Source organism: Centruroides sculpturatus, unplaced genomic scaffold (genome assembly GCF_000671375.1).
Source record: "Centruroides sculpturatus isolate CEXI.00-Female unplaced genomic scaffold, Cexi_2.0 scaffold1958, whole genome shotgun sequence".
Classification (NCBI taxonomy): Eukaryota; Metazoa; Arthropoda; class Arachnida; order Scorpiones; family Buthidae; genus Centruroides; species Centruroides sculpturatus.
Genome location: NW_019386324.1, coordinates 83804 through 95972, shown reverse-complemented (window position 1 = coordinate 95972; position 12169 = coordinate 83804). Strand labels below are relative to the sequence as shown.

At 32.5% G+C, this 12169-nt stretch overlaps 1 protein-coding gene across 1 annotated transcript in view; it reads left to right on the top strand.

The window, feature by feature from the left end:
• The first annotated feature begins 4241 nt into the window (after positions 1-4241).
• The window catches only part of LOC111614555 (TFIIH basal transcription factor complex helicase XPD subunit-like), a 47643-nt gene continuing 39715 nt past the window's right edge, over positions 4242-12169 (top strand). Inside the window, exons 1-2 of the mRNA XM_023355926.1 lie at positions 4242-4365; positions 4475-4643. Coding sequence (XP_023211694.1) covers positions 4326-4365; positions 4475-4643 — 209 coding nt within the window. The 5' untranslated portion in view covers positions 4242-4325. The remainder of the gene's footprint in view (positions 4366-4474; positions 4644-12169) is intronic.

Below are 12169 nucleotides of genomic sequence, written 5' to 3'. Positions count from 1 at the left end.
TTTGTATGTATCACTTTCATTTATGACATGTTACCTTTTAATTTTTTACATAACCGTTTATTTGAAATTCATTTGCATAATTTTTCAAACTTCCCGTTTCAAATTAGAGAAATAACTGATGATGAACGCTTAATGTGTTTGAAAACGTTTTTATTTTATTAAAGAGTTATGCTGGATACTTGAATGGTTTTTATTTTTATTGAATTTATTCTCCAATAAGCAAGTATACATTTTTTTAACAACAAACGTTATTTACAATATGATATTTCTTATTATCTAGATACAATTATGTATAGCCTGAAATTAGTAAAACTATTTTAAGATATTTAATGAATAACAAAATATTTACAAAGTTTAAATAAAGTTCAGAACTTAAATTATCATCATATTAAGAAGTAATTTTAAAGTCAGTTGACAAAAAAAATATTTAAATGTTCAGTAAATTCACAAGATAAAATCAGATAATTGTTAACATTTTCAAAAAAGTTATAGAAAAGTTAATTGGAGTAAGCTGTTATATTAATTCTGTGAAGATTTAAGCTCTTTTGTGAATTTTAAAGCTTCAATATTTTTTCCCCCTCATCATTATTTCCCTTCTTCCTCCAGTTTCCTGTTTTCAGAAGGGTGAAATTAGACCTTTTGACCCCTCAACTTTCTGCGTCGCATCGAGAAGTGACCTTCTAAACTTTCAAAGACATTTCGGACAATGGATAAAGTTCTCCCCTTGCAACCGGAGATGATTCATTTCCACCTTCTTTAAAATTTTACAAAATAACTAGCCAATTAACAAAAACCTAAAATTGTTATACAATAGAGGGTAACCAAAAAGGTCACCTACCCGTGGAGTCCAAACCAAACCCACCTACACACTTCCTATTTCGTCTGATTTTAACAATGATAAAACCGATCAGATGACCCACCAAATGAACAATTATTACTAAGGTTGCAAGACAAACTCCAGCAATTAATTCAGTTGGTTTGACAGCTGTTATCAAATTTATGAGGTAGAAAAGGTGACAATACCGGATAGAAGAAGTAATAAAACTACAGAAATGTTTTGATTTCTGACAATTAGTATAAACAACCCCCGGGCACATCGAACTTACATGGAATTGCATCAGAACTTCCCTCGATAGTCCCCCTTCAAGACATGTATAAAAAGAGATCGCACCCATACCTCGGGTGATCACCAAAGGGAAGACACCAGGTTAGAGCCCATTTGGACACCTGCTCCATGCTCTGAACATAAAGACTTCTCAGAACTTGATCGCCGCAGCTAAAGAGATAATTTTTTAGAGAACTCTAATTCTCTCTCTCTTGGTTATAGACTAGATTTTGGTTAGTTTAACTTAGAGGATATTGGGACCTATAGAAGTCCAGAATTTTGACAACTTATCAACGACTGTCTATCCTTGTTGCAACTTAGAAGTATTTTTGGATTATTCCTTTTTTTTTTTTTTGTAGCCTTTGATTTGTACTCGTTTGGTATAACTTTATAGTCAATTAAATATTTATTCTTATATAAAAGTGTGTGTCATCCTTAAGTACGACTGACACCTTATCATGACCTCGCCTTATCACGACCTTATCACCCTCCTACTCAGTTACCACATAGACCATCCCTGACAAAGAAGTGGGGTCAAGCTTGGAGCTCTACCCCCACAGTTCACACAATTCTGTAACTATTTTAAAAAAAAAAGATGAATTAATTAAGACACAACTGTATTATCAGGGTTTGTCTTATAATTTAAATTTGACAACTGCAAGCATTGAGGTGTCCTTATGGAGGATACAGAAGTTTCCAAGAAACTGTACGTCTGCTTTATATAGAAACTATCTTGAGCCAATTATTTATCTTTTAAAGACTGAAGAACAGCTAAAAAAGCCTTTATCAGGAAACTGAGTATAATAAGCAATTGAAAATTACAAATTAGACAATAAATGCTCAACCAAGGAAGGCCAAATTATGACCAAAGAATAAGTGTTTATTAATTTTAATTTATTATAAACCAACCTCCTGAGATTTGATTCTGGTAACTCTAAAATCTTAAGCCAATAACAAAAAATAACCACAGCTAAGCCTATAGCCAACAGTGGTCTACTAAAGATCTCAAAACAGGTTCAGCATTAAATGATTAAAATGTAAAATCAATCTAATGAATCTGAATTTGAGTCTTCTCCAATCTATAAATAAAAGATGGACCTCAAATAAGAAACATAAAACCAAGACTTGACTGAACCAAGGAATCAAAACTAGAAAATTCAGACTTCAATGCCATTCACTTTATGTAGGATAGTCCCACTTTATAGTATCCACCAGGCAATGGCTGGAATGGTATTCCTTGGGAAGCTGAATAGAAGGTGAGGAAACATCAAATGGCCCCCTGTAGCCTGTATTTGATCATCTTTGGGATTATTTAAAGGAACAGGTTTACAAGCACAAGCCATGGAATGTGGAGACCTTGAAAGCTATGATCAGTGGGGAATGTACACTTATTCCTATATGTTTGGAAAAGCAATATATCCTGTTTCTGTAAGGTTGATGACAAAGTGCAAAAATGTCAAGAGGGTTGAATGGTCGTGAAGGGTCGTATGTTGGCGATTGGCACTGAGACAGACTCTATGGTTACAAGAAACTGTTTATTTGACATGAAAGAAACTTACAATATTTCCACGATCTTGGAACTTCTATTAATACATCAGCAGCGGCCTCTGGGTCTTCCTCTCCTTTCCAAGATAGTCCCATTTTGAAGGAGTATCCCTGGTTCACAAATGACCAATTCCATCGATGTCTTGATGACTCCTGGATGATGCGCTCAACTTCCGTTGATGGAAAGATGTCAATCTGAGTTTGGGAGATGAAGATGGGTATGAGACACATATACAACAATAGATCTGCCACTTGGAACTTGCAGGAGAAGAAGCCGTCACGTCCTTGAATTCTAAGGTTTTATCCGTTTTCCTCCAATTCCACTTTCCATTTGTTCTCTCCTCGTCACCTGGTGACAATTTGAAACCTTTCGGGGGTGTGGGAGAGGTCAAAATTGAAGTTTAATTCAATTCCCATCCAGAGATAGTCAATCTTAGTTTTTCCATTGTTCTATTGTTTAAAAGTTTGTGTTGTTTTCATAAAGAAAAGCTATTTCTAATTTCTATTTTTTTCTCAAAAAAAGATAATTTTGTCCTTAAAAATAAATGATTTTAACACAAATTTCAGTGAGGTTCAGACCTGTCCAGAGCCTCACATTTCTGGACACTTCCAGCAATGCATTGGAATGCAGAAACCTTTGTAGGATAATAAGTTAATGACATTAAACTGATCTATATATGATTTGGTTTTTCTACTTTTATTTGTTCATATTTTAAATGTATTTCAAAGGTGTTACATAAATCTGGGACACCATGTAGATAAACAAATGATGAAGAGAGCTATACAGTATTTCATTTTCTGTCTTAAATATGTCACTGATTCTAGATAAAATTTAATGTTACTCTTAAAATTGCTTGGATATATAGTTTTATTTTACGGTTGATATATTGTACATTATTTGTTGATCAAGTTGATATGAAAGCAATAACAATAAATATATGATGAAATAATGATCTTGCTATATTCACCATATCATGTAATTTTAAATGATTACATCCCACAAGTAGATTAAGTAAGGAAGTTTTGCATTATTAGTAATAATTAGTGCTTATTCTATTCATTTGAAATACTTTATTTTAAATTTGAAACCAAGCTTAGATAGTAAATATGCTATATATTTTGTTATAAGACAAATGCTGCAAATTTTAAGAGTCAAAGCATTACTGGAAAAAATGTTCTTTGGGACTGAAGATGGGACAGAGTGGTCCCAAAAAACATTATTCCCAATAAAGCCTTGACTCCTAAAATTTGTAGCATTTGTCTTTTTACTTCTGAAGTAACATGGAGTCAGAATACTCAGAAATTATTTTGTAATAAATTAGATGTGTTTAAAATAGTGAAATATAAATGAAAAGAAATATTTTAAGAAATGATATTTAAATAATTTCTAGAGATTTCTTTAAAGAAAGCATTCTACAGTATTTCCATATTATAAGATCAGATAATATCATAAATTTACAAATTAAAAATAAATATAATACTAATAATTAAGATAGTTTAGAAACATAAATTTCAATAATAAGTTTACTTTAGTTATTTTAATTTTTACTAATTTGAATTTGTATAATAAATTATATGTTAAATTTATTATCATAGATTATTCATGCTTCACTATTTAATTTAATAAAGAGTGAAAAATCTTGAATTAGCTACATAATGATTTTATTAATAGCAAATGATTTTTCTTTTAGTTTTACCAGATGAAGTTTTACAGGGTAAGTATGTAAATGAAATTTGTTAGAAATGAACTTTAAATAAATATTTTTATTAAAATAAATCTTATTACATTAAATATAATTTAATAAGTGGTGATGTTTTCTGCAGATGCTGTCCCTGGCAACATACGTACGGCAGAACATTTTATAGCCTTTTTGAAACGCTTTATAGAATATATAAAAATACGTCTTCGTGTACAGCATGTTGCTCAAGAAAGTCCAGCTAAATTTTTAAAAGATGTTCTTCAGAAAGTTTGTATTGAGAGGAAACCATTGAGGTAAATAAATTAACTGAAATAAGTAAAAAAATAATATAAAATACATTAAAAAATGGTAAAAAAGTACAGTACATAGTATTTTCCCCAATCAAAAATATTTTGACATTTTAACAAACAATGATTACTGAAATATAAAATAGGAGTGTTTTAAATATCAGCTAATTAGCAAAGAATTAGAAGTAAAATTCAGATTGTATAAATTTTAACTTAATGAAGCATAATTTATTGAAGTGAGTTGGCTTTGATATATGATAATGAAAAATTGTAGTGGCCTGGTTATAATATAAATTTTCTCTGTAGATTTCATCTATAAAGTTTATACAAGGTGTGACAATTTATTTCCAGGACTGGTCATGTAGCGCTGCAGTGTCAGTTTTCAGAAACTTGTCTAAGCTTGTCATAATAGTTCAACCATCTGGCTACTTGTCTGCAAAGATTTGTTCGTGTCTCGTAACTTATTCTTTTTCTGTACTCTATTCACATATTGCTGTGAGAAAGTATTGTCACGTTTTTGTCATGGAACAAAAAGCGAACATTAAGTTTTGTTACAAGTTGGGTAAAAGTGCAACAGAGACGTATACCGTCATCAAGCAAGTTTATGGGAATGATGCCCTATCCTTCTCTCATGTTTTCGAGCAGATTGCATGTTTCAGGGATGGTCAGGAAGACCTTGAGGACGATGCTTGCGCTGGCCAACCTCAATCAGTTCCAACATTAGAAAACATTGAAAAAAATCAGACTTGCTGTGATATGACCGTCGAATGTCTATTCGGATGATAGTGGAGACAACTGGTATCAATCTGGAGGCAACTCTTCGGGTTAGGCTTCAGTTTGCAGCAAGAGGAAGCTGGGTACTGCTGCACGACAATGCCTGCCCGCACATTGCAACTGTTGTCAAGGAGTTTTTGGCCAAATGTGGCATTGTGGAGTTGAACCACCCTCCATACTCACCAGATTTGTTGCCTTGCGACTATTTTTTGTTTCCGAAAATCAAAATCACATTGAAGGGACGAAGATTCGGTGACCTGGAGGACATACAGCGCAATGTGACCAAGGAATTGAGAGCTGTCAACGGAAGTGACTTTGCCGAGTGTTTCAAGAACTTATACAAGCATTGCTAGAAGTGCATTGCCCTCCAGGGAGATTACTTTGAAACATATTAGAAGGGTTTTTCATTATATGTTCTTTGTGTCCTTTTATTACCCCAGTCCTGGAATTTAATTGTCACACCTTGTATTATAACTATACAGATATTTTACTTTTGACTATATGGATTTTTTATCTGTTATAAAGAAAGCAATTTTAAATTCAAATTTAACATATTTTCTGTTATATACTTATCATTATCATAAAGAAATAAATAAAAAATGAATACAAGTACATGGCTGGCATTATTCACATTTAATAATTATAAAAAATATAAATACGACTTTACAAAGATAAAACTTTGCATTTTGTCCTTTTTTTTTCGCTGTTCACATCATCAGCAGTCCTTAAAAAATTCACAAAGTTTTGGAGACGACCTTTCTTTTGAGGCTACTGCCTTTGCAAAAACATGTAAAACAGGTAAAGTGTCCCCTGGTGTTAATGCCACAAGCATCAGGTTATCTCTGAAACTTTGTGAATTTTTTAAGGACTGCTGATGGTGTGAACAGTGAAAAGGGAGGACAAAATGCAAAGTTTTATCTTTGCAAAGTCATATTTATATTTTTCATATTTATTAAAAAATAAAGAAATAAGTTTTCTGATTTATAAGAATTTGTGTTTAAAATTTGTATTGTTACTATTTATTAGTTCATTTTCTTCAGTTTCAAATTACTGGTTCTATTATATTAGATCCAGCAGATCAGTTTTATTTATGAATGATATCTTATGCTCAAGCTAATCTGCAATGATACCCAAATTAAGCAGTCAACAAATTCAAGTATAATTAAAAATACAAAAACCATACTTCTTTATTGTTGTAATAAATATTTAATGATAGACTGAAATAAATAAAGATAAAAGTTGTATTAAAATAACACAACTTTTATCTTTCGATTTATTTATTTATTAACCTTTTATTTAAATAAAAAAATAATATCTTTGCCTATTTCGGAAGAATGGTTGAAGTTTTGTGTGTGTTATTGTTTTAAAATTTTCTGGAAACTGTCTTAGTTAATAGTTTATTTGTTTAATTAATATTTTAACTGTGATATATATTATATGTGATGCATATATACGAGTATCACATATCATATATCAAACTTGCAGTAAAAAACAAATCATATACAGTATATGCAAACTTTGCCTTCTTTATTAATATGAAATAATAGAAGTATGGAAATAATGTTAAAACAAAGTAGTAATAAAATTATATAACATAGCATATATACCCTTTCAGTATTGGGATAGTCAGGTATGGTGCTATCCCAAAGTAGTGGAAAATAAACATGGGAAATTTTTAAAGTATTTTTCCACATGTTTTTTCTCATTACCATTTCAGAAAAAGATTTAGTAAACAGTTATGTCTAGTAAAGAAAAGTATTTTTATTGTTACATAATTCATTTTTTATATGAATTTTTTTTGCGGTAGTTTTTGGCAATACCCCAAAAGAATTTAGTGAATATCCGTCCCTCACCACTGCCACACGATCGCCCTGGACAGATATATCTGTCCCTCACTGCTGAGTGGATATAATACAACAATCCTATATATGTATAGGGAAATTGACAAATAAAAATTTAATTCATATTAATATAAAAGTTTTATTATATAAGGAAATACTTTTATGCAATTTATATAAAACTTCTATAACATATTAAGAATTTTTCAGTTAAATCATTTTTCTTATTTGACTTGTACAAATTGTAATTATGTTATCTTTTGTCTATATTGTTAGTTTTTTATTACATTTTTCTAAGAAAATAATTTTGAATAATATTTTAAAATTCTCTTCAAAGTAAATGTTAATAACTTAGAAAAATGTTATTAATTAAACATAATTTTTAACTGTAATGTTAACCCATGTACAGTAGAGTCCCGAAAACTCAGCCTAATGTGGACTGAAGGGTGGCCGAGTTTGTGAAAATGCTGGGTTATTGGGAATGGGGTTAAAAAAGAATAAGTATGAGTGTTTCCTGAGAAAATACTGTATTGTACTTGTATATATTGTTTGCTTGAGAATACAACAGAGAATAAACTGCCCAAATACTCTTAAACAAAGGAAAAATACAGTACATACTTTATGAAGGCATAGAACCTTTACTACATGAAAATGAAAATTAATGAATACCCAGTGTACAGTAATTTACCTGATAAGACAGACCTCAGAAAAATACTCTGAGGCAAAAAACTGTCTACAATGAAAATTAACTAGCTGATTTTGCAAAAACTGGCTATTTTTTTTAAAGAAATGCGTAATGTCCTGTTGTCTTCCGCACTGCACTCTGCATTTTGCTGCTTCATCACGAAGACGATGAAGGAACAGTAAATCCATTACCGACGCACTTTGTTGTTCAAATACTGAAGGGCAGTTTCGACAGCCTTTAGTCCCTCACTGTGTGATATTTTAGAAGCTTGTATGGTGGAGTCCTCGACACCAATGTCTTCATCATTTTCCGGCATTTTTTCATTAATTGTGACAGCAGCAGTAATTTCTGCATCGGACATGATGTCTTGCTCGGTATCATTCTGGAATCACTGTTCAATGTCATATTCATCAACTTCTGCACATCCAGGAACTCTTTTCAGGAGGTCGAGTAAGTTTACATTTTCTGCATCATCATGTTCAACAAACTCATTTCCCTCATGATCAAGGAGTTTTCGCCAGGAACGAACTAGTGTTAATGACTCTAACTCATTCCAGGTGTCTGCCACCCAGCCTACAACATTCAATAGGTTTGTTTTCTTTAAGTTCTGGATAAGACCTTGACCATCATTGTTTGCAGAAAGAAGAGAGGATAACAGCTTGTGCCTATATCTTCTCTTGAGACTAACCAAAACTTTTTGGTCCATTGGCTGACATAACGCTGTGATTGGATGGTAAAAACATTGCTCATATGTCCCCATTTTTTAACTCTTCGATGTCTGGGTGCAAAGACGCGTTGTCCAAAATCAGAATAGCCTTCCTTGGCAGGTTTTTAGATTTTAAAAACTGCTCAATAAATGGAACAAATACTTCATGGAACCATTGTTTGAAAATTGCACAGCTCATTCAGGCATGTGACTGGTTTTGGTACCAAACTGAAAATTTATCCATTTCAATGTGCTTAAACACACATGGTTTCTTTGATTTTCCTATGAGATCAAGCTTTAATTTGTGTTCACCTGTTGCATTACTGCATGCTAGGATTGTTACCCTCTCCTTGCTCCTTTCAAAACCTGGGGCTGACTGTTCTTCCTTGAAAGCAAGGCTTTTCGCTGGTAACAGTTTATAATTTAACCCTGTTTCATCACAATTGTACAATTGCTCTCCAGTCAAACCTTCAGCTTCGATAAATTTTTGAAAGTTTTCCTTAAACTGAGACATACCTTCCGTGTCCCCAGATAGTTTTTCCCCACAAATACTAAGCTGCCAAACTCCATAGCGTTTCTTCCAGCGATCAAGCCAGCCAGTGCTTGTGACAAATTTAGGATCATTGTCGTTTTTAAATTCTTCATAAAATTTCAAGGCTTTCTCTTGCAAGATTGACCCACTAATTGGCATGCCCTTCTCTCTTGTTTGGCGAAACCAAATGTAAAGTGCTTCACTTAGCTCATTAAAATCACTTTCCTTCATACTTTTCCTTTCTTTCAATGTTTCTGTACATATTCTGTTAACACACCACGACTCAATTTCCATCTGCTTCTTCTTCCAGTCTCCAATCGTACTTTTGCCAACTCCCAAGTCCTTAGCCACTGCAATGATACTTTCTCCCTTATCCAGTCTCTTTAATGCCCACAACTTTTGCTCCATACATAGACAAGTTCACTTGTTTTCTTTTAACAGAAGATGCAATCGCAGAGTACTGTTGTTGGGATTGAATCATCTGGATGTACGGTTCCTGTGCTTTTCCTCTTTTTCAAACAAGCAAAGGTTGTCACCGTAGAAACTCTGATCGAGAAACGACCATTAGTTTTGAAAACAGAATTGCTGATATGCCATTGATCATTGGACGATTGCACAGACCTTCAATAGGACTACGAAGCGCTGATTGGTCAATCAGTGCTATCTTCAATCCATATAAAAAGATTGAGTTTAGGCAGGAGAGTTAAGTTCGCCTAAGTTTGGTTAAGGGAACTGAGAGTTGTTGATCAAACGAACTTATTGAAGGAGGTTATTTTTGTCTTGCTATTTCTTTGACAAACGCTGGAAGAATTATACATCTAACTACATCTCAGAAATACGTCGCAAGGTGTCTTTTCGATGGACCTGTTCAGGATTAACGAACTATTTGGACTCTAATTTATTTTTTGTGTGTGAAACCTACTTTGTAAATATCTTAAACATTGTAATTTGTTGCTCTTGTGAACATCGTAGGTTTATGTAAGTTTTATTTGTTGTTATAAACTTTTTATGAACTGTGAACTTGTGATTTTGAATTTGATTACTGTCCAGCATCCACAAATTTTGAAACAGCTCTGAACAATACAGTACACACAGTCACTCATATCGAGTTATGCAACAGAGTTAAGAAATCGACTAACCCTGGCAAAGGCTGCAGGTAGACTGAATGGCTGAGCACACGCCAACGCCAGACACATGGTGGAGGAGTAGGAGTGTGATGCGAGACAAAGGAATGTGGAACTCTGAACGGGTCTGCATGCAGTGTTTTTTCGCCCTGCCAGGGTGTGGCCGAGTTATCCAAACTGCCAAGTTATCAAGTGCCAAGTTTTTGGGACTCTACTGTATTTATATCATAGAATTTGTTAATGTACATTGTTAATGTACATAATTGTGAATGAGAAATTATTTATTGTGACATCATCACAATGCCAGGCTGCAATTTTTAATCATATTTTTAATTAATTTATTTAAAATTTATATTCTCCACCTCAAATTAGTAATGTCTCGTCCCGGTAAATCATACTTTTCCATTAGCAATGGAGTGTGCTGGTTATCTATTTAACTGCTTTCAAGAGAAAATTTTTAAATTGAAATAACATGATTTCTGATTTTCATCAGAGATTTGTATATAGTTAATCAGGCCGTCTGCCTCTAAGCTTTTCCATATCCGGTCTTGAATTTCATTTATCTAATGCCATTCTCAATATTGAGGAAAGACAGACAACAGATGGATGACAGTGGAAATTTATAGGTCTACAGTTTTTTCAAATTGCAACCCAATTAAGTAAATTTTACCCTTACAGATATTCTTTTACCATCATAAATAAATATTTGAATTTACTTTTAGTTCTTATGATAAAAAGAATTGTCTTTGTTATTATTTGCTATTTGTAGAATAGCCATTTGAATTTTCTGTTTTATATTAAAACATTTTTATATATATTTAAATTTGTTGAAAGTTAATAAATAAAATGCTTATTTTTACAAATACAGTAGAAGTTCTTAATCTTTCTCCTAATAATCCAGAATATCCAGTAATCCAGCACTCCCTGAAAAGCAGCAGATAATCAGGAATTGTAAGATGATAATCTGGCATGCTAGTATTTTGAGAATCAGAATTTGTTTGGACAGGTGGTGAACCTCTAGGAGCTTGGCTAGAAATTGAGGCAAAGGGAAGTGCAGCCATGCATGTTACTACATCTTGGGAGATCAACCATGCAATATAATTCAGTTAAGCTATGTGTAATCTGTATTGTACTGAATGAACACTGCTTCTTTAGAGCTAGTGTGTTTTTTTCATGTTCAGTAACATGCATGACTGATGTATTTTTCTTTCTCAGTGGCAATGCCCCTAAAAACAAGTTTCTTATACTTACAAGGGGACATTACAGTCTCAGAAATTCATTTCGGGATGAGACTTTGCAGGATAGTAGTATACCTCAAGGTTGTCCACCCAGAAGAATTGTAAAGTGCACTAGCCAGAAGATTTTGAGAAAAAGGGCTCTAAAGTTTTAATTGCAGCTCATATACTGGTCAATTTTATACTATGGCAGTGCAGCAAAATGGCTGATTCTGTAACAAACTCGCTTGAAACGGGCGATCTAGGTTTGATCCTAGCCTTGGCTAACTTTTTTAATTGTTTTAAAAATTATAACAACTTTTAAATAAAGTTAATGATCTAAAAATATTATCAATAAATCATAAATAATTTTATTTTATTTATGAAATGATTGATACAGCTAATTAAAATGTGAATTAAAGATAATATTTTATTTTTAAAAATGTTGAATAATTTCAAATGCATTTTTAATGGAGGTAAATTAAAACTTTAATTACTATTGTCATTAAAAAGTTATTACAAATTTTAAGATATTATAAGCTGTGGAGAGGTTAAAAATATTTGTTGTAAATTTGAGGAACCGGTTTCTAGGTGGAAGAGTAGAGTATAGCTGTTGCCCTATTGTACATAGGCAGATGGTCATTTCATAAATAAAATAA